Source organism: Hipposideros armiger, unplaced genomic scaffold, assembly GCF_001890085.2.
Source record: "Hipposideros armiger isolate ML-2016 unplaced genomic scaffold, ASM189008v1 scaffold_19, whole genome shotgun sequence".
Classification (NCBI taxonomy): domain Eukaryota; kingdom Metazoa; phylum Chordata; class Mammalia; order Chiroptera; family Hipposideridae; genus Hipposideros; species Hipposideros armiger.
This window is the reverse complement of record NW_017731369.1, coordinates 6,691,352-6,710,189: the sequence shown is the minus strand read 5'-3', so window position 1 is coordinate 6,710,189 and position 18,838 is coordinate 6,691,352. Positions and strand designations below refer to the sequence as shown.

The window sequence follows — 18,838 nt, the reverse complement described above, 5'->3', positions numbered from 1 at the left end:
ATTTCTCTTGGCTTTCCTAAACCAGATGAATGTAGGGATGAAGTAACAGAATGTTTCCTTAGGTATGGATAAACCCTCTTACAAAGTAGATACACACTGCTGCCTTTCTCCTGTGACATAAAAATAATGTTTACAGTATACTTTTGGAACTGTAACTCTAAAATACCATCCTTTTAAAATGGCAATATTCAATAATTGGCTTCTCCAGAAAACAGCAATCATAAATTAACGAAACACACAAGCTAGCAAATCAAACATGCACACAAACAAAAAAATTTTTAAAACGTATCTTAGACAGTAAGAATTTTGATCTTACTTTTTGACATTTAGGCAGTATCCACTGCTTTTCTGATCCAGGCCCTAAAGTCCCCTGAGATGCTGACAGGGTTCCCGGACATAATCCCAGTCTCCTCTTTCTTATTACACTGTTTGTTTATTATTCCCCCCAAGTAATCCACTGAACCAGTCACTGAGAGGTTAATGAAAAAAATCAACTTTATTCACAGAGGCTGAGACTTTGGGATAACAAAATAGCCAATGACAGCCCTTCCACCACATTATAAGAGAATCACAGTGAGCCTGGATCTCAACAATGGGATCTCTTCAAAGTTCTTAAAGTCAGGGACACTCTGCAGCTCACTAAAGTATTCCCACCAGCCTCAGTAGAATGTCGTCAGGGAAACATTTATCAGTCAGTGGCACATGGCATTAAGGATGAATTCTCAGAAAGTCAGCTCTGTGCCTACTACTTATTAAATTATTATGCTTGTCCTACATATTAACCAACAGGCTCTCTGGATGTAAAATTTGTGTTCGTTTTTATATCAGTCTTGAAAACCATTTAAAAAGTTATTTTAAAGACCTATCTCAGCCCACCTCCAAGAACTCATGACTTATTGTGCCTTTCCCACATCAGATAAAATTAAAGTAATTTGGAGGTTCAAGAAATCAAGTGTCAGAACCCCTAAGACAATCCAAAGAGAGGTACCATAAGAGGTTAGATGCATTTCCCGGAAGTTCCAAGCTGAATGGGATTGTGGATATCTCATTTTCTTAACCAGATCTTTGTTGCAGACCTCTCCCATGAGGCCCATCCCTCCCACCAGACTCCTAGTCACCTCCATAAGGGGTTTATTCCGCTGCAGGCTCTGGGTCTGCTGGGTAGAGGTTGGAGGGAGGAGAAGGGTCACAGACTGGGAATGTCTGAAAGAATCCTCCCACCATGCCTCACGGTTCTTTGGGGTCCAGAGAGCCACCTTCAGCAGACACCAGCAGAGTCCCTGATTCTTCCCAGCACTAACCCATCTCTCCCTCTACCTGCTTTTCGTGTGTTTGTTTCACCCGACTTTTTTGATGAATAGTAGTCCTTCACTACACAATTCTGGAAAATGCAGCAACAATCAAACCTAGATCTTGAAAAAAAAAACATGGAAATTGAAAATCTTATGTTGTTCGAGACATTTTCCCTCCCCTTCACATACTTCCGGTCTTCCCTGAAATCTCTGCTCCCTTAAAAACAAAAGCAAAAAGATAGGACGACTGCTATTGTTGGTAACATGCATGCGTTAGAAAAGATGAGTCTTGACTAATGAGCTATCATGTAACACGATGCTATATTATATAGAGTGCGCTTTCTTAACAGAAATTGTTAATATAAACATTTTCACTGGGCAATCATTATAGTAAAAAGAGTCAAGTATTTACGCAAAGCCTAGAACATGTTCCCTTTACTGTATAGAAAAACAAAAAGAGAGAGACAGAGAAATTCTCTAGTTAAAATAAAAGTGTGGTTTCTCATCTTCCACCTGGGCATTGGTCGTAAATCCTCACCAGGCCCTAGATCTGCCAAAGAACCTGAAAAACGGGGGTCACACACACCCCACGCAGGCGTCCCCACAACTTCAGGAACAACAAACCCAGCTGTGAGCACCCATCACCCAGATGGTTCAAAGCCAAAAAGCCTGAGTCACAGTGACAATCCAGCTGGCAATGGTCAGACGGTGGCTTTCAGATTGAAACAACCACACTGCGCCTGTCTGTCCTGCCCTTGGGTGATCTGGGCCCTCACATGCCCTAGACACGCAGGACCTGTGGTGGGTGGCGGAAGATCCCGCCATTAGATTGACCTAAGGTCAAAGAATTCTCCTGTTCCCACCGTAGGTGGTCTGAGACGCTCAAGTCCCAGTGAGGCAGGGTCTTTTAAACTCTGACGCCCTTCCTGGTTCTGGGGAGGTCCCCTTGGAGAAGGCAGGCAGGCATGCCCACCTGCGCGCCGGAGTTGGAAACACTTCCCAGGATCCACACCTCAGCCGAGGAAAAAGATCATTTTTTTTAAAAGTGGCTCCTTGCCCCCAGCGGCGGGAGCCGAGGTGGCTCACGAGGCGCTCTGACCAAGGCAGGGGAAAGAACGGAGCCAGTTTGCTTTACTGGAAGTGAAGCACGGTGTCGGGGAGCTGCAGAGGGAAGTAGGAGAAGAAAGGGATCCCGAGCTGGTAAAAGCCGCCCTGGACGTGCGGGTCGAGCATCAGGGAAGCGTTGAAAGGGGGACGGAAGCTAGCGGAGGTGGCCATAAGCGAGGTGCTGAGACAGCCGCCGGGCCCCTGCTTGGCGCCCCTGGAGAGCTCGGCCCCTCCAGCCGGCTTCTGGCCCTGCCGTCCTGCCAGAATACTGTCTATGCTGAAGCTCTTGGACTTGTCGGAGCTCTTCGGAGAGCTGCGCGAGGCAGGGCGCGGAGGGGATCCTGGGCGCGCGGGCTGGCCCACGGCCACGGCCCCAGCGCCCTGGACAGCGTCGCCCGCGTCCTCCTCTGGGGACGCTGGCCCGGGCCAGAGGAAGGGCGCCGGCGTGGAGGAGACTTCCCGGAGGGGCCAGAGGCGCGAGGGCGCTCCCTCGTGGCTGGGGGTCGCGGGGCCCGGGCGTCCTCCTCCGCTCCCCGCCTCCGGCTGCGCATCTACGCCGCGCTCCTGCGTCTCCGCACGGGCCCGCTTGGCCTCCGGGGCCCCGGAGCCCGGCTTGGGCTTCCTCTTCCGGCGCCGGTAGTTGCCATTCTCGAACATATCCAGGCAGCGAGGGTCCAGGGTCCAGTAGCTGCCCTTGCCCGGCCGCCCTTTCTCGCGGGGCACCTTGACGAAGCAGTCGTTGAGCGAGAGGTTGTGGCGGATGCTGTTCTGCCAGCCCTGCCGGTTGTCGTGGTAGAAGGGGAATCGGTCCATGATGAACTGGTAGATGCCGTTGAGCGTGACCCTCTGCTCGGGCGCATCCTGGATTGCCATGGCTATGAGCGCGATGTAGCTGTAGGGCGGCTTCTGGGGGGGCTCCGCCCGGCCCGAGGCGGCCAGAGCGGCCGCGGGGGCGAAGGCCAGAGGCAGCCCGGGTCTCTCGGGGCCGTACAGATAGAGCATGGGCGACGCGGCCAGGGCAGGCAGCCGGGGACCGAAGAGGTGGCTCATGGCGGGCGGGAACCGGCGCTGCGCCCCCTGCGACGCAGGCGACCGGGGCGGCTTAGGGACTGCGCCCAGCGCGGCAAGGGCCCTCCCGGGGAGCCTGCCGTGCGTCTGCCTCCGGTTCTGCCGCTCTCCCCGGCCGCTCCGCGCTCTGTCCCTTCTTCATGGCTTTAAAAATGTTAAATAATTGTTGTAAGTTTGCTATTATATGTTGACTTAACGCTGGAAAATAAATTGTCTATGATAAACAGTCGTTGTGTTCTCAGCCCACCCACATTAATTAAAATTTCATTGCTGAAAAACTCCAAGCTTTTCCCTCCACGTGTCTTTTTGATACCAGCCAATCGGTTTCGGGGCTATTCCTTCATTTGTTTATAGAATTAGTCTGTTGATAAGTCCGCCCACCCAAGTTGAATCAAGCTGTGTTTATTTGGAAAAATTTCCGGGCACCCAATATATAAACGCACTGATCTGATGTTTGAAATATCACGTCCACCCCTTGACGCTGTAAGCACACACAGTCAGTGAGGCAGGATGTGGACCTCGGTGGCTGGGAGTGGGGTCTGCCCCGCCAGGAAGGAGAGGTGGAGATGGCGCGGGGGCGGGGCACAGGGGTGAGTTTTACCGCAGGCCTGGGGGAGCCCCGTAATACCAGGGCCTCCCACATAAGGTTGTTGTTGTTGTTTTTTTCTTTCCCAGGCTTAATAGGAGATGTAGAGATGGCACAGTATCACAAAAAGCCTTCTGAGGTCTTTGAAAGCTTTTACATATGTTGGGGGGGAAGGCGTCTCTATCTAAAAGGTTTGGGAGTCTGATGAAAAAGGGATGCAGTCCTCCTTGAAAAGATCCTGGGCACTCCCCGCAGGAGTCTGGGCGCTCGCTCGCTAGGGGCCTGGTATCCCAGAGGCAGCAAGCCTTGACCTCCAGTGCTCCCTGAGGACCCGGGGAAGAGGATTCCAGGAGCCCAACTTTTCCGGAAGCCAAAGCATCCCCCGGCGCTGAGGAGCTGGAGAGGGCGTGGGTTACCTGGTCCCCAGGTCGGCTGAGGGAAGTTTCAGAATAAACCCGAGTGGAGAGTTCAGCGGGGAGAAACTAAGGTCTTTCTGATGGGTCTGAGGCTGCAAGCAAGAAACACCATAAAAGGGGAATTTGGCAGCTGGCGCAGGAGAGCTGGTATTTGTGAATGCGGGTCTCTTGCTTTATATTCTGCGCTTTCCTGTTTATAACAAGGAGGGGGGTTATAACAACTTTACAAGTGCACGCAGCTGGCCCGTGATTACATTAAGCATTTGGAAAGCCTGCTTGCTCTCCCCCGACCCACCCACTCACCCTGGGGTGCAAGCACCCCTCACCCCGTCTTATTTTACATTTAGCCACGTCACGATTTGAATCAAAAGCCTTGAATGATGCCAGTTCAGAAGGAGGTGTCTTTGCCCTCACTCCATCACGTGTGTGTGGGGGGGCAGGGGGCATGTAGCGTGACTAGTTCCCGCTTATGCTCTCTGCTGAATATTTTATAAAAGAAAAAAAAAGCACTTGGGATAACTGAATTAGCGACTCCAAAGGGAAAAGGGAGGGGTAGGGAGGCAGGTGGGCATAGAAATGGCCCACGCCTGGCTCCCACCCGGAATGGGGAGACAGGCACTAAACTTGCATTAAGAATGGTGAGGAACTGCTGCTGCTGCTGCTGCTGCTGCCACAGAAAGGTGTCACTATGCTGCAGACTGGCTGAGAGCACTCAGGAGAATGTCACTCCAAATGGGGAGCCCAGAAAGTAACTCCTGTGTTTGGGGGTTCCGGATAGCCCGCGGGGTAGCGGGTACGTTTGAAATACCAAAAAGGACGTGGCAATCAGGGTCGAAAAACGGGTTTGGGAGCAGGCCCGGCTTGTGGGAGCTGCATGCCAGGCCCTAGGACACCTCCACGCCTCTGTCCAGGGCGCTGCATTTCTAACTCAGGCCAACCGTCCGGCCCAGTCTACTCTGGCCTAGGTCTTGAGGATGGCCCTCCTGCCAGGAGGGGGCGGGGCGCTGTCTCAAGCTCTCACCGGAGCACCCCTTTCAATCCTGAAAAAAAAGAGCCTCAATGCCCCCTCTTTTACAACCCGCGGGTCCCACAGTCCCCTGGGTCCCCCAGCCTCTCCAGACCAGCGCTCCCCAGCAAGCTTAAGTTTGGATCCAGCTCGTTTCCAGCCTCGGCTCCCGCTCTAACAGACCCAGAGCAAGAGATAAACGGGCGTCACGACGCACCCCTCCCCCCACCTCCGCACCCGGAGCTTCCCCGGCACCAGGAGTCCAGCACGCACATCAGTGCCTCTCCCGAAAGGCACGCTGCAGCGACGCTTCTTCAAAATTCTAAGGCAAATCCGAGCTTGAATTCGTATAAGAATAAACACCACCCAATTTGGGCATGGGCTGGACACAGGCGGAGACACGCGTGGCTAATGGGCGGGGCACTGATAGTAAACGCGGAAAAAAAGAAAAACCCAAGTTCTAGTCGCGGTCTGCAGAGGCACATCCAGCCCCGCGCGTATGCAGAAGTTTGTAACATATCCTTAGAAGTTCCAGCCGTGGAACTCCGGCCTGGCGCCCCTACCCGTTTCTTGATCAGGGATGAATCCTGGGCTCCCAGGTGAAGAGGTTTTGTAACTGGAGGAGCTGCGGTGGGAAGGACCTCGCTGGGGTGTATTTCCGGGGAGCGCATGGCCCAAGCCCCAAGCGTCCGAGAGCGGATGCGCCCTCGTGCGGAAGCTCTGTCGCGTGAGGACAGAGCAGAGGCCCATTGGGGTCCGCAGGGGCAGCCGAGCCTGCGAGAGAGCGGGGCGGAGTGGATGTCCTAGAGAGCCAGGTAGGGAGAGACACTGCAAGTTCCCTGCAGGTTCTTAAGTCTTCAGATCCCAGAAAAGTACATTCATCTCTGAAGTCAGTGCAAGCGCCTCAACCAGTCTGCAGGAAAACCTTGAGATGCCCGGATGCTCCGGAAAGGACCTCAGCGCTTCCAGCAGAAATCGAGCTCAGTGTGGGATGAGGGCAGATGGTACAGTACCATTGCCAGCCCCCACCTTTCAGGAGAAAGCCTTCGCCTTGGGCAGGTTGGTCGGAGCCCAGGCACCAGCCTGGACCAAAGAGGCCTCAGAAAAAGAGGCTGAGGGGGAGGGATGAATTCTAATCACTGCCGGCTCACCACCAGGGGCATCTACCTTTCCTTGCTCCGACGGTAAATAAAAAAGCAGAGTCAAGTTAATGATGATCAGAATCATCTCTCCAAGTATGTGCATCACGTTCTAAGTGTGAAGACAGTTAACAAATTATATATATATATATATATACACACACATACATAGATATGTATATATATACATATATGTGTGTGTGTGTGTGTATATATATATATATATATATATATATAATTCTATCATATGTGCATTTGGTTAGGTCATTCCATCCTCACCATAACCCTAAGAAACACAAATCTTGATCTTTTCCATTCTGCAGATCCGGAAACTGAGGGCAGGAAGTTAACTCACCTCAGGGCTCCCACTAGGAAGTGTTGCAAAGCCAGGAAAACAATTACATTAGGGACCTGTGGAAGTTCACTTGAGAACCCTCGAAGCATGTATAAAGACAGGGGACTTGCCCATTTCACAGGTGATGAAACTGAGGCAGGGCACAGAACACCCTAAGATATGAGAGGTAGTAAATAACAAAACAAGGATGGGAACCCACATGGTTTCCTCTAAAGGTGGGTTCTCTGAGGTCTGACAACCTCAGATGTCCACAGAGGCTCAGAGAGATGTGCTGGGAGTAAGAAAAGGGAGGGGATTCCTCCAGAGAGGAGAGGTATGCGGCACCCCCATACCTCTGTGAGATTTGGACCATTATAAGTAGGAGACCCAGAGTCCTCACTTACGTGCTACCAAAACCCAGAAGACTCTCTCCTTCTCTCCCGTCCTCTCCCACTTTGAAAGGACCGGGGAGCAGGGTCTTCTGCTGCTTCTCTGTGATGGGATGGAGGGGGGACTGAGCCATGATGGTAACTGTTGGCTGGTCAGCTGATGCTGAGTGAAGCCCTGAGAGTTGGGCAGGACTTTCCGAAATACTGATTTCTTTAGAGCTCACCTTGTTCACTTCTGGAAGCGATTTAAAGGGTCTAAGCAGGGGCAATTAGGGCATGTGCACTGCCCTGCCCAAGCAGTTTTGCCTGAGATGTGCAGTTATTTGAGTCCAAAGGTTATTTTCTCTTCTGTTATCCCAGTAAACCCTAAGAGATCACAGTGAGTTTTTACTATGGACTGGGCGGTATCAAAGCACTTTCCTGATATGTGTTGGATTCCTTTATCCTGACAATAGCCCTATTCGATGATCCTATTGTTTTTCAGTTGAGAAATGAGCTTGCAGAAGTGTGGGTAGTTTGCCCAAGATCACATGAACCCTCAGCTGGCCTGTGCAGAGGGCCTGAGCTGGCACGTGTGGCTTCAGCTCCGAAAGGCTCTGCTGGTAGCAGAGAGAGCCCAGAGGGGCTGCTGGGAAAGGGAAGGCTCAGGGCCAAGAGCCACTAAGCCAGGGGTCATAGCGGCCTCCCTGACCTCCCAGCCTGAGTGGGCATAGACTGAGCACAAAGCTGTACCCCCAGGCTTAGGAGGTGAGGAACGCCTTCCCAATGCTCCCCAATTCCATTCCCTTAAAGGGACCTGCGATGCCAGCAAGCTCATCAATCTGTCAACCCATCCCCTTCCTTCCACTTCAACTTTTCACACCCTCACAGCCCCAGGATAAAGTCCTCACAAGTCTGACACTGGAAAAAACCATAGCGCCAGAGAGACACATTCAAGAACCCAAGTCTACAAGCTGCGTCTCTCTGCCTTCACTGCACAGCAGGCATGTTGCAAAAGCAAGGGAAAGGCTTGCACAAGTCCAGGCGGTGGCATCTTCCCAGGCGCAGTGGCCTGTCCCTGACTGTGGATGCCTAGCCTTCCAAGCTCCCTAAAACATTCCACCCCCTTCCTCACATGCCTATGTCAAAAAGCAAACATTTCAAACACCCCGGAGAGCTGAGGCCACGAAAGAAAGAGGCAGGCAGTGAATGCTTCTCAAAGTTTGGGAAAGCATTTCAAGTATGTGGTGCCAGGAGGCAGTCACTGGTGGCTCAGACCTAGTGGGTCCTGCTCACCTGGAGTCCAGCCCCCCAGCTGTCCCTGGCCTGTCTACCCCTAAGGCACAAACCCTCGGATCTCTACTTGTCCACCACACTGGGAATCAGGAGTGCATGGGGATGACACGGACACACATTCCACAAGGTGCCAAGCATAGGCTCCAAAACCCCAGCACATTCTCAAGAAACTCGGTTCTGCACATTAGTCATGTGTGTCTTTTCTTGGTGTCACTCTCCCCACCCACCTCAGTTTTGTAATTATCAATAAATTCCGATTGGGCGAACCTTGCCCAACACCCCATTCAATTTTTTGGATTTGGGTTGGGGAGAGGAGCCAGGAAGCAAATGCCACCAGGACTCGGTTGGGTTTTTTTGTTTGGGGGGATTTTCTTTTGGGGGAGGGGGAGTTGAGGGGGACCTGGGAACTCCACTCTTTGTGCTTTGAGTGCAGCTCACAAGCCTCTCCCAGGCCCAGAGGTGACCCCCAGGCTGTCTTGGGGTAGAGGGGAGGAGATAGACCCCGGAAGATTTATGAGCCAAGTGCCGAAGTTCCCAGGACCCTGCGTTTTCTTCCCTCCAACATCGAATCTTCATTTCTTGCCGGCTGGGAAGGGGAGCCAGGATAATTGAGGGCCCGTGACAGGAACCCAGGCAAAAGAGTTAGGGAAAGTGCTGAGCTGCCCCCAAAGTCCTTACACTCTCTTGGTCTTGTTACAGATGAGAAGACCCAGGCCAGGGTGGGAAAGTGGTTTGTTCACAGCAAGATGTGGTCTTCTAACTCCTAGCCCAGTGCTCCAGCAATTTGAGGATGTAAGTCACCACTGATTTTGGTGTTCATGGGGACAGGCCACTTGAACCAGGGCGGGGAGGGCCAGCTAGCTACAGACCCAAGTCCAGCCTTGGGACAGAGGCTGGAGCTACGCAGTATACCAGCAGTCCCTTCTCCCTGAAAGCGATGAGGTTGGGGCATCTCTCTGAGTCTTACAAGAAGCAGAGGCTAATCCAGCTGCAGCCTCTCAGGGCTCGGACAGGTTGGCATGCTCAGAGACCACGGGGTCTCTCAGGGTGTCCCATATCTGTCAAAACTGGATCCTGTTTAGAGATACAGTCTACCCAGCCAAAGCCAGTCCGGGATGCGGGGTTAACTTCGAGGGAAATGGTTTCTGCTGTGGTGTTCAGGTTGCTTCCATGTTTTTGCAGTATCTTTGAGACCCTCCGAGCTGTATCTTACTGGGTCAGGAAGGAACATGGTTATCAGACATGGTTTCATGCAAACTGCGTTCCTGTGGACCAGAGAGCGCCCCCCCTCCCCAGCAGGAGGCCAGGCAGCCTGTGAGGGGCTTTTGGGCCTTTCCATCACCAACCTCCTTTCCCCTTTTCCTGAAAGGCCCTGGGCCTCCCAAGGACCCAGTGGCCAAAGGAAGGGGCAGCGAATGTCTCCTAGGAGCAGCCTGTGCCTGGTACACAGTCTTTGCGCCAGGCAGCAGACATGCAGGGTGGCCACGGAGACGTGCAAGGCAGCCGGGCCAGTGCCTGGGCTCCACGCTGCTCAAGGTGTTGGGAAGAGCTGCGGGATCTTCCCACTCCATGGGGAGCAACAGACGCCCTGAGGCCGCAGCCAAGCCCCTAGGCCGCAGGTCTGCATTGGGGCTGTGAAGGCAAGACTGAGCCAACTCTGAGCTCAGTGCCCAGCACATGGGCAGCCTTTGGGCACTGATCCACACCTACCTCTGCCCCCAGGGCCTCAGACTGTGTTAGCCTGGGAGGGGTGGGTGGTCTGGGAGTGACCCAATGCGCCTGGCCTGATACACCCTTCCACTCTGGCTCCTGGATAAAGCCCCAAACACAGTCCCCCAAGTTCCCCACATTCTCGATGGAATGGAAGGGCCCCTCACCTTGGCCTCCACCTGATGGGGGTGGAGGGACCTTCCGGAGTTACCTACTCCAGTGATTGGTCCACACACAGCAGGGATTTCTTTCAGAAGCCTTCCCAAAGGTAGAAAATCTGGGGCAGTTTCAGAAGCAGCACAGGGGGCCTCGCCCCACTCCATCCCATTTCTCGTTCCTTTATTCTCCACGTGTCTCTCGGACATGGTCTGAGTTCCAAATCTTAAGAGGAGGACAAGCTTTCAGGGAGGACTCTTGGAAACATCTGAGAGAGGAGAAAGCCAGCTAGACTACTCTCCTCTCCTGCGGCAAAGACCATAAAGAGAACAGGAGCAAAATGAAACCAGCGTGCCCGAGCTGGGCAAAGCGCTGGGCGAGGAGCTGGGCTGCCTCTCTCTACAGCTCATCGAAGAGGTCTCTCTCTTTCTCTCTCCCTCTCTCTCTGTAGTTGGCTGGTCCAGCTCACTCAACCAAAACACTGTGGCCTGGAGGCCTGCTGAAAGTCCAGCACCAAGCCCACTGGGGCTCCCCGTTCCTGCGCATTATGAAAAGGAATAAAATGCAGCTTTTCAGTGTTAACCACATGCCACCTCTGGGGCCACAGATTGGAAGACTCTGTGTCACACATATGGGGAAAATTATGCTGAAACTTGCCCCCAATTCTATCTCAGCATAATATAGAGACAAAAATGCCATGTTTAAAACAACACCACAACACCCAGGTTACATTCAACGCCACTGCATCAAGGAAAATCACCTTTTGGAAAATCACCCTCACCTGAAACGTTACCTTCACAAGGAGCTTGGCCCTTGGCAAGGTACAGCTCACCTGCTGGGGTGGGAAATATTCCCATTTGGGAGCCCTGGCCCCCACAGTCACACGCAGACACCAGCAGGGGAGTTGTAGGTTTCGGCCCGTGAAATAGATAACAAAGTAATTTCCCCTCAGCCATGTTTCACAAAGGCTGCACTGCTATTAAAAATAAAAAAGACGACATATCAAAATTGAAAAGAAAAATAATCTCCCTATTAGTTATAGTCCTGAAAAAGTTAATAAATTTAGAACTCTAAATGCATTGGAAATTATTTTTGAAGGGCAACGAGGTTCTTACAATTTTTCACTGCAATAGGGTAAAAATTTAGAAATTAAATCGAGAAGTAAAGAGGTCTGAAACCCACTTCTGATCTGGTCACCACCTGGGGTGGTCATTAAACGCTACAGACTCCATCCCCTTTGGACAGTCACCGGCCCAGTGCAAGTCCTTCTCTGAAAAACCATTACAGTGGGTGAGGAAGTCCGCATTTTAGGAAATCCAGGGAAAGCAGGACTCCCCCTGGTTTGTAGCTAGCGAATGGAAAATGTTTTTCCTTCCCCTCCTAAATTGGGGATGGCTGGACATTCAGATGGAATGGCATTGTTTGTTTTGACAATTGGCATGTTTTTCTGCCTTTAGCAAAACGTATTATAGCAAATGACATTACGGCATACAGTCCTTCAGGCAGCCGCATCCAACCAGGACTGTTTCTCCATTGCCTCCACCAGGGTGAGATTTAGAATTAATCGAAAGCCTTTTCTGCCACGAACAACACAATAGGGGCGTGCGCCCATTCCTCTGTGATCATCTATGTATATACGTCTATACATTTACCCACCTGTGTAACAAAAATAATCAAAACAGGTGGATTTGCAAAGACACCTTGTTTTTTTTTTAAAAATGCGAGAACACAAACACACTGGTTTTTGGGCAGAAGAACAACATGGGTTTATTTTAAGGTAAGTACAACAATTAAGACCACATAAGACAAACACAGGTGAAGTTAAATTTTTTAGTTTTTTTTTTCTTTTAGGAATGCTCAGGGAGGGACTCTACTATACAAAACCATCACACTTTGTAAATAAAAAGTATCAGATACTTGATTTCTTTCTCTGCCAACGACAACAAAAAATAAATTATTTTCTTGTTTTGTAAAAGACCTACAACTGGGAAATGAATTATATTTCATAATTGTACAGGGGGGGGGGAACCCCACATAGCTATTTTTGAATTTTCAATCTGGCAGTTAGAAATGGTTGGGCAAGATGAAAAATTATCCAGTGAACTCAACTTTAAATATTATATTAATGGCTCTGAACAACAACAACAAAAATAGCCTGATTACAAATCCACACATTTGTACAGCACGGTTAGAGAAATTTAAAATTACACATAGCACATACAAAATCTATAGAGACCCCCTACAGAGAGTCATTACTGGGTCGCTATGGGATTTGGTCCATAACTTAATTTTGGAAACCCCGTGTGGAGCAGAGAGCACAGCCATCCTGGTAGGGGAGAGGGATTTTAAAATCAATATTCATTTCGTTGGGCTGCCTCCCTTCACAGGGGCTTGTTGGGGATCTCAGAAACGGGGCGGCGAATTAAAGTTACCTGCAGCTTCCCAGAGGACTGAGGCTGGCGCGCGCGCGCTCTGCTCCCGGGTCTGAGAAAAAGCTGGTGGATGTGTTTGGTTCTTTTTGCGTCTCTGCAGCCTGAACTGTCTGAGAGGGTCGCGTCTGGGAGGCGAAGCCAGAGCGTCCGGGTCCGGGTCAGTATTTCGTGCAGTCGTAGGAATAGGGGGCGGCGTGGCGGTAGAGGGACGGCGTGGATCTGTAGGGCAGCTGACAGCTCGCGTTGCCGCTCACCTGGGGTTCTCCGAGGGTCGAGTTCTCAATCCCCAGCCGGTGAGAGTTGAACATCTCCCGGACGTTGGGGAAAGTCTGCTGCTGGGCCGCGAATGTGTGGCCGGGGAGGTGGTTCAGGTCGCCGCTATGGTTGAGATACCAGGAGGCCGCCTGGGCCGCGGCGGCCCCGGGCTGGGGCGCGGGCTGGGGTTGGGGAGCCGGCGGCGGCGGTGGCGCCTGCGGGTGATGGTGGCCGTGATGCTGGTGGTGGTGGCCGGCGGCGGCGAGCGCGCCCTCCTGGCCGGCGGCGAGGTTGAGGGCGCTCAGGGGCGACGTGGGGCCGCTCGGGTGGTCCGAGAGGGCCTCGTCCAGCGCGGAAGGGACGCACATGTGAGACGGCCGCTCGGCGCCCGTGTACAGGCTCATGGCGCGCATGCTGCACTGGTAGCCCCCGGCCGCCCCGGCCTCCAGGCCCTGAGCGCACGTCTGCCCGTAGGCGGCGGGCGGCGCGGCGGCGTAGGGCAGCGCCAGAGGCGGCACCACCAGGCCCGCACGCCCCGCCGCCGGGCTCAGCTCGCCGCCCGGTGGCGACGTTCGCAGAGTCATGATGTTTTCCACGCTGAAGCCCGGGAGCCCGTTGGGCGCGCCTGCGTGGTGCTCGGGCAGCGAGCCGTCGGGGGAGCCGGCGGGCGTGGAGGCCGCGCTGCGCGGGCTGCCCTGCAGCGCGCTCTCGGGGCTCAGCGTCTCCACCTTGGTGATGACCGGCAGCGCCGGCGACGCAGCTTCGCTCTTGATCACCACCTTCTTCTCGGCCTCCTTGGGGGCGTCCGCTAGGGGGGGCCCGGCTGGAGCGCCCTTGGAAGCTGCCGGGGGCGGCTCCTTGAGGTGGGCCCGCTCCTCCTTCTCCTTGGGCACGTCCTTCTTCTTGAAGCGCCGCCGGCGCCGCAGGAAGCTGCCGTTCTCGAACATGTTGTAGGAGTCCGGGTCCAGGGTCCAGTAGCTGCCCTTGCCGGGTTTCTTGTCGTCGCGGGGCACCTTGACGAAGCATTCGTTGAGCGAGAGGTTGTGGCGGATGCTGTTCTGCCAGCCCTGCTTGTTCTCCCGGTAGAAGGGGAAACGGTCCATGATGAACTGGTAGATGCCGTTCAGGGTGATCTTCTTCTCGGGAGCGTTCTGGATCGCCATGGTTATGAGCGCGATGTAGCTGTAGGGCGGCTTTACCAGGTCCTTGGGCGCCGCGGGCTGGTGGTGGTGGTAGGGCGCGTAGGAGCGGCCCATGCCCGCGCCGTACTGCTCTGGGTGGCCCGAGTAGACGCCCATGGGGCTGGCCATGCCGCCGTAGCTGCCCGCCGCCCGGTAGTAATTCTGCTCGCTCAAGTAGGGCACCACTCCCAGGGCGTTGGGGTCGGACACTGAGTAGCGCGCCTGCATGCTGCGTCCGAGACGGCTCTCCACCGCCTGCGCGCACCGACCGGGAGGAAGGCCCTGCGAGAGCGAGAGAGGAAGAGAGAGCGAGCGCGAGAGAGCGAACGAGAGAGGAAGGGAGCCGGTGGGGGGAGCCCCGGGCGCCTGGAAGCCTCGGTGTCGAGGTGGAGGAGGCGCCGGCGCTCGGCGCCCGCCTTCAGACGGAGAAGGGGCGCTCGTTTTCAGCGGACCGGGCGGATCAGCATCCTGGAGGGCGCGCCCCGCGCGAGCGCATCGCCGGCCCCTGCTCGCTTGCTCACTCGCTCTCGGGACCTGGAGGGTGGCAGCCCAGGCGGGCCGCCGGGGACGCAGAGGAGAAGCCACACGCGCGGTGGACCAAGGCCGGGCTCCCGGTCCGTGCCAAGAGGGGGAAGGCGGCTCTCCAAGCCCCCCAGCAAATCGGTAGCCCTGAGGGTCAGCGAGACGGGGTCCAGACTGGCTGCCCTGCCGAGCCCGGAAAAAGAGGCAAAGTCCCTTTTAGGGATTGGGAAAAGTTTCAAAAGTCTTCTTGCTGAAAGCGAGTTTTTACTTTCCTCCGGCCACGCCCCCTCCGGGAACTTTGGACCAATAACCTGACAGCTATGGGGAGTTGGCACCAATCAGGGCGAGGAGCGCCGGAATCCGTCGGCTCTAAGACCCAGCCGAGCAGAGCCAGACTTTAATGCAGCTTGGTCTTAACTTGAAAAGATTTTTTTCAAGAAAAGAGTTACATCTTATTAAATTTTATTTTATTATCACATTTTAGTTAATGGGCCCACGTGCCCAGAGGAAAAAGAAAAAAGCGACGCTACTTTGCAGAAAAAATGTTAGTTTGAAATATAAAATCGAATTGATTAATGTAGTCAAATATCTCTCTCCCCAAAGACCTTGTAAGTAGCAAAAACCCTGGGACTATTTTTCTTATTAATGAATGATGAGGCGAATAATTAGATTTCCTAATTATCGGGGTCCAGGTGTAATGGAGTCAAAGCAAACGGACTGGATTGGCATGGAAGGGGCCTCCCCTGAATGTTGTCATTATTTAAGCAAATAATTAATAATCAACAAGTAGTTTCCAAGTTCGGGGCCGTCAAAAAATAAGCTATAAAGGTTTTAGGGGTAAATTATAGAAATGGAATGCCCCTCGCCCCCACCTGCGGAGGCGGGCCACGGCGTCTATAAGGGAAAGGCGGAGCGGGAAAGTGGCAATATCTTGAGAATTTAATCCTTTAAATTCGCCATGGATTCGGTAAATCACCCGCGTCGTCGTGAGCAGTTTTGCGGAATTTGGGGAGGACAGTAAAATAATTTTGCTCAGTTCCCCCTTTCCCCTCCCGTGTAGACGCCTGCAGCCCACCGACTCCAGCTTTGCAGCGTGGCTCCTTTTTCCGGGAAAGAAATTCCCTTTGACCGAGCTGACTCCCGCGCTCCCGAAAGCCGGGAACAATGCAGCGAGCCCCGGGCCAGGCAGAGCCCGAGCGGAGAAACCCAGCGGCTTTCCGCGGGGGCTTCGCACCACGGCGCGCGTCCCTAGCGCGGACTCCTGGCCCTGGCCGACGCCTGAAATACCCACTCGAGCGCAGTCCCTCCTCGCGCTCCCGGCAAAGCCCCCGTGGGGTTCTCCCAGCAGACTCTCTATATTTCGGTCTTGTTTGGTTGGTTGGTGTTTGAGACGTTATTTGGGCTCCGGGGCTCCGTGAGAGGACGGGGTAAGCGATTGCAAACGGTTAAAACACTCCCAGAGAGAGTTTTCGGGATATGGACCTGAAGCGATTCGGGGTCCTTGCTCTTCCAAGCTTTCTCCTTCTCTCTAGGAATCCCGGAAAGTTTGTTTATTTGTGGACTGAGTATTTATTCCTTCTACACCTCGAATAATCGGACCTCTCTATGCCCGCTTCCCCTGAAAGGGAGGGACCCCCATAAGAAGGGCTAGATGCTGGTCAGAATTCTTCTGGAAGTTGTCCGTCCGGTTGCGTAGGGAAGAAGACCAGATAAAACTTTTGTTGCAGGTTTCCTTCCCCCTCCTAACTCTTCCATCAGTTGCTTATTAGATTCCCAGGAAAAGGGTATGAGAGAGAAATCTACCCTTCACTCTTAAATTTGGGGAGGTGAATAGAAAGAATTGGGGCCATCGCATTCATTTTCAATAAAAGAACAAAAGAAAATATATGTATGTGCATTGTCTACGTATGGTGTTACCTCATGATCATAAAAATCAAAGAGAAAGTGCAAAACAGGTTCCTATTACCTCAAATATTCTGCTTCTGAAACACTCACTGTATTTTTTTCTGGCTGCTCTGAGTTCTTCTAACTTGATTATTTTTTGGAACGAAGTAAAATAAAGCCACCCAGTCCTCAGCTCACAGGTGAATGGTTTGAGGTTCTCCCACCCCCCCAACTCCCACTACGACTTTATTATTTTTTAATACCTCTAGTACATTAACATCCATCTTTTAAAAACTGGCAAAAAGTGCCTTTCTTCTGGAGTGCGTGACAGGCACTCCGAGTTCTGCTCACAATTTTACTGGAAACGCGCAAACTATTGATCAAGAAACACTCCACAGAATATTATTTACTCTGCTTTTACGAGGTGCTTTAAAAAAGCTTTATCACAGAACAGGGTAAAACCCAAAATAGCTAAGAACCATGGAAAATAAATGCAAAAAGGTCAGTTTCTGCCTGAGTTTGCATTTACAAGCGTGTCCAGGTTTAAACCAATGTCATCTAAAAAGAACTGGATTGAGTTGCCAAAATTATTACCTCCCCCCCTAAAAAAAAGTGGGGGTAGGAGGAAAGAAATTCTTATAATCAAGACAGAAAAGGTGAGAGAGACATTTTCCTTTGCCCCTGGAATTAGGTTTCTTCTCCGCTCAGTAGGACTCCGGGAGAAATGTTTGTTCAGGTTATTAAAACAACACCTTCCACACACCTGGACTTTGCAAAAACCATATTTCCGATCTTTTCTTTAACCTGCCAGGATATTTTGGATTGGGACATGGTAATTTCTTGCTTTCTTCCTTTCCTGACCTCACTGCCAGTGATTCGAAAGAGGAATCGGGCCAGAGGGCCCCGTGTGCTTCTACGACAGTAAGCGACGATAAAGGCAAAAGACATTCAAGTCATTCACGCCCCCACCCCCCACCACCACTACCACCTCCCCACTCCCGCTCCCCATCACCAACAGCACCACTCGTTTTCTCTCCTGGGTGCCACCGGCTCCTGCACCTGGAGGCGGCTCGGGTGGACCTGTGGTGTTGGCGCCACCTTAAGGCCAACAAGGAAACTACTCTTAAACGGGAAAAAAAAAAGGCAAAAAACAAAAAAAACGACCGTTCTGGTTACAATGAAGGTGCTGACACCTCATGGATACACCTTAACATTGCACGGCAGGAATAAAGCCTTCAAAAATCTATTACAGAGAAGGTAAATAAACTGTGTGTGCGGTGCATCGTTCAAGAAAACAAAAAAACGTTTTCCAAAGCTTTGCAATGTGTCAAGAACATGATCTGTTGGAAAACAGAAATGTCTTTGAAACTGCCAAGGGAGCTAGAAATCCTCTCTAGGGAGATTCTCTGAGGTTTTAGGCAAATAAAATCTGTGCCTCTTCGGTGGCTAGAAGTCTGGGTATTTTTTTTTCCAGGTTGAACAAATTGCTCTCCGTGTCTTTCCCATGGCAGCTGTCTTTTTGCCCTATGTGTGGCATGAGTTTCAGGGAATTCATCAGAAAAAATGTACTGGATATGTATATGGCATTGGCTTTATCAAGAGGGAGACTTTTAAATGCATCTGCAACAGCAGCTGCTTTTGAGGCACAACAGAACTGAAAGAGGGGACGGGGAAAAGGAGTTTCGTGTCTTCTCTCGCTATTTTCAATACATTTGGCCCTGTATCCTTCAAACATTTCCCTTCTAGGCTCAGGAGATACCTTGGGTTTTAGGGAAAAGAACCAGGAATAAGAATAGTCCCAGACTTCCACAAGCTCCTTGGGGTGTCATGAACCCTTGGGTTAAACAGTCAATGCTGTTTCTTTAAAAACTCATTGCAACCCGCTCCTAGCAGTTCTCTTTTTTCTGGGACAAAAAGTGTGTCCTTGATGAAAACTATCTGAGCCCATTTTACTGAGCGTGACCTTTCCAGGGAGTTGCTGTGACAGGGCACTGTTCACAACGGGCAGTGTCACGAACAGGAAAATAACATAGGTGAGGACTATTCTTGGTTAAAAGATTAAAGAAACTCAATAACTAAATGCAAT

The 18,838-nt window shown here is 52.1% G+C and overlaps 2 protein-coding genes across 2 annotated transcripts; both read right to left on the bottom strand.

Moving 5' to 3' along the window:
- Positions 1-455: 455 nt before the first annotated feature.
- FOXL1 (forkhead box L1) lies at positions 456-4,355 on the bottom strand. The gene has a single exon (XM_019634685.1). The coding sequence runs from the start codon at positions 3,447-3,449 to the stop codon at positions 2,424-2,426; it is 1,026 nt and encodes a 341-aa protein (XP_019490230.1). The 5' UTR covers positions 3,450-4,355; the 3' UTR covers positions 456-2,423.
- An 8,103-nt stretch (positions 4,356-12,458) lies between these two features.
- On the bottom strand, positions 12,459-15,151 carry FOXC2 (forkhead box C2). Its single transcript, XM_019634844.1, has one exon. It carries the CDS (start codon positions 14,572-14,574, stop codon positions 13,069-13,071), a length of 1,506 nt encoding a protein of 501 aa, XP_019490389.1. The 5' UTR covers positions 14,575-15,151; the 3' UTR covers positions 12,459-13,068.
- Between the last annotated feature and the right edge of the window lie 3,687 nt (positions 15,152-18,838).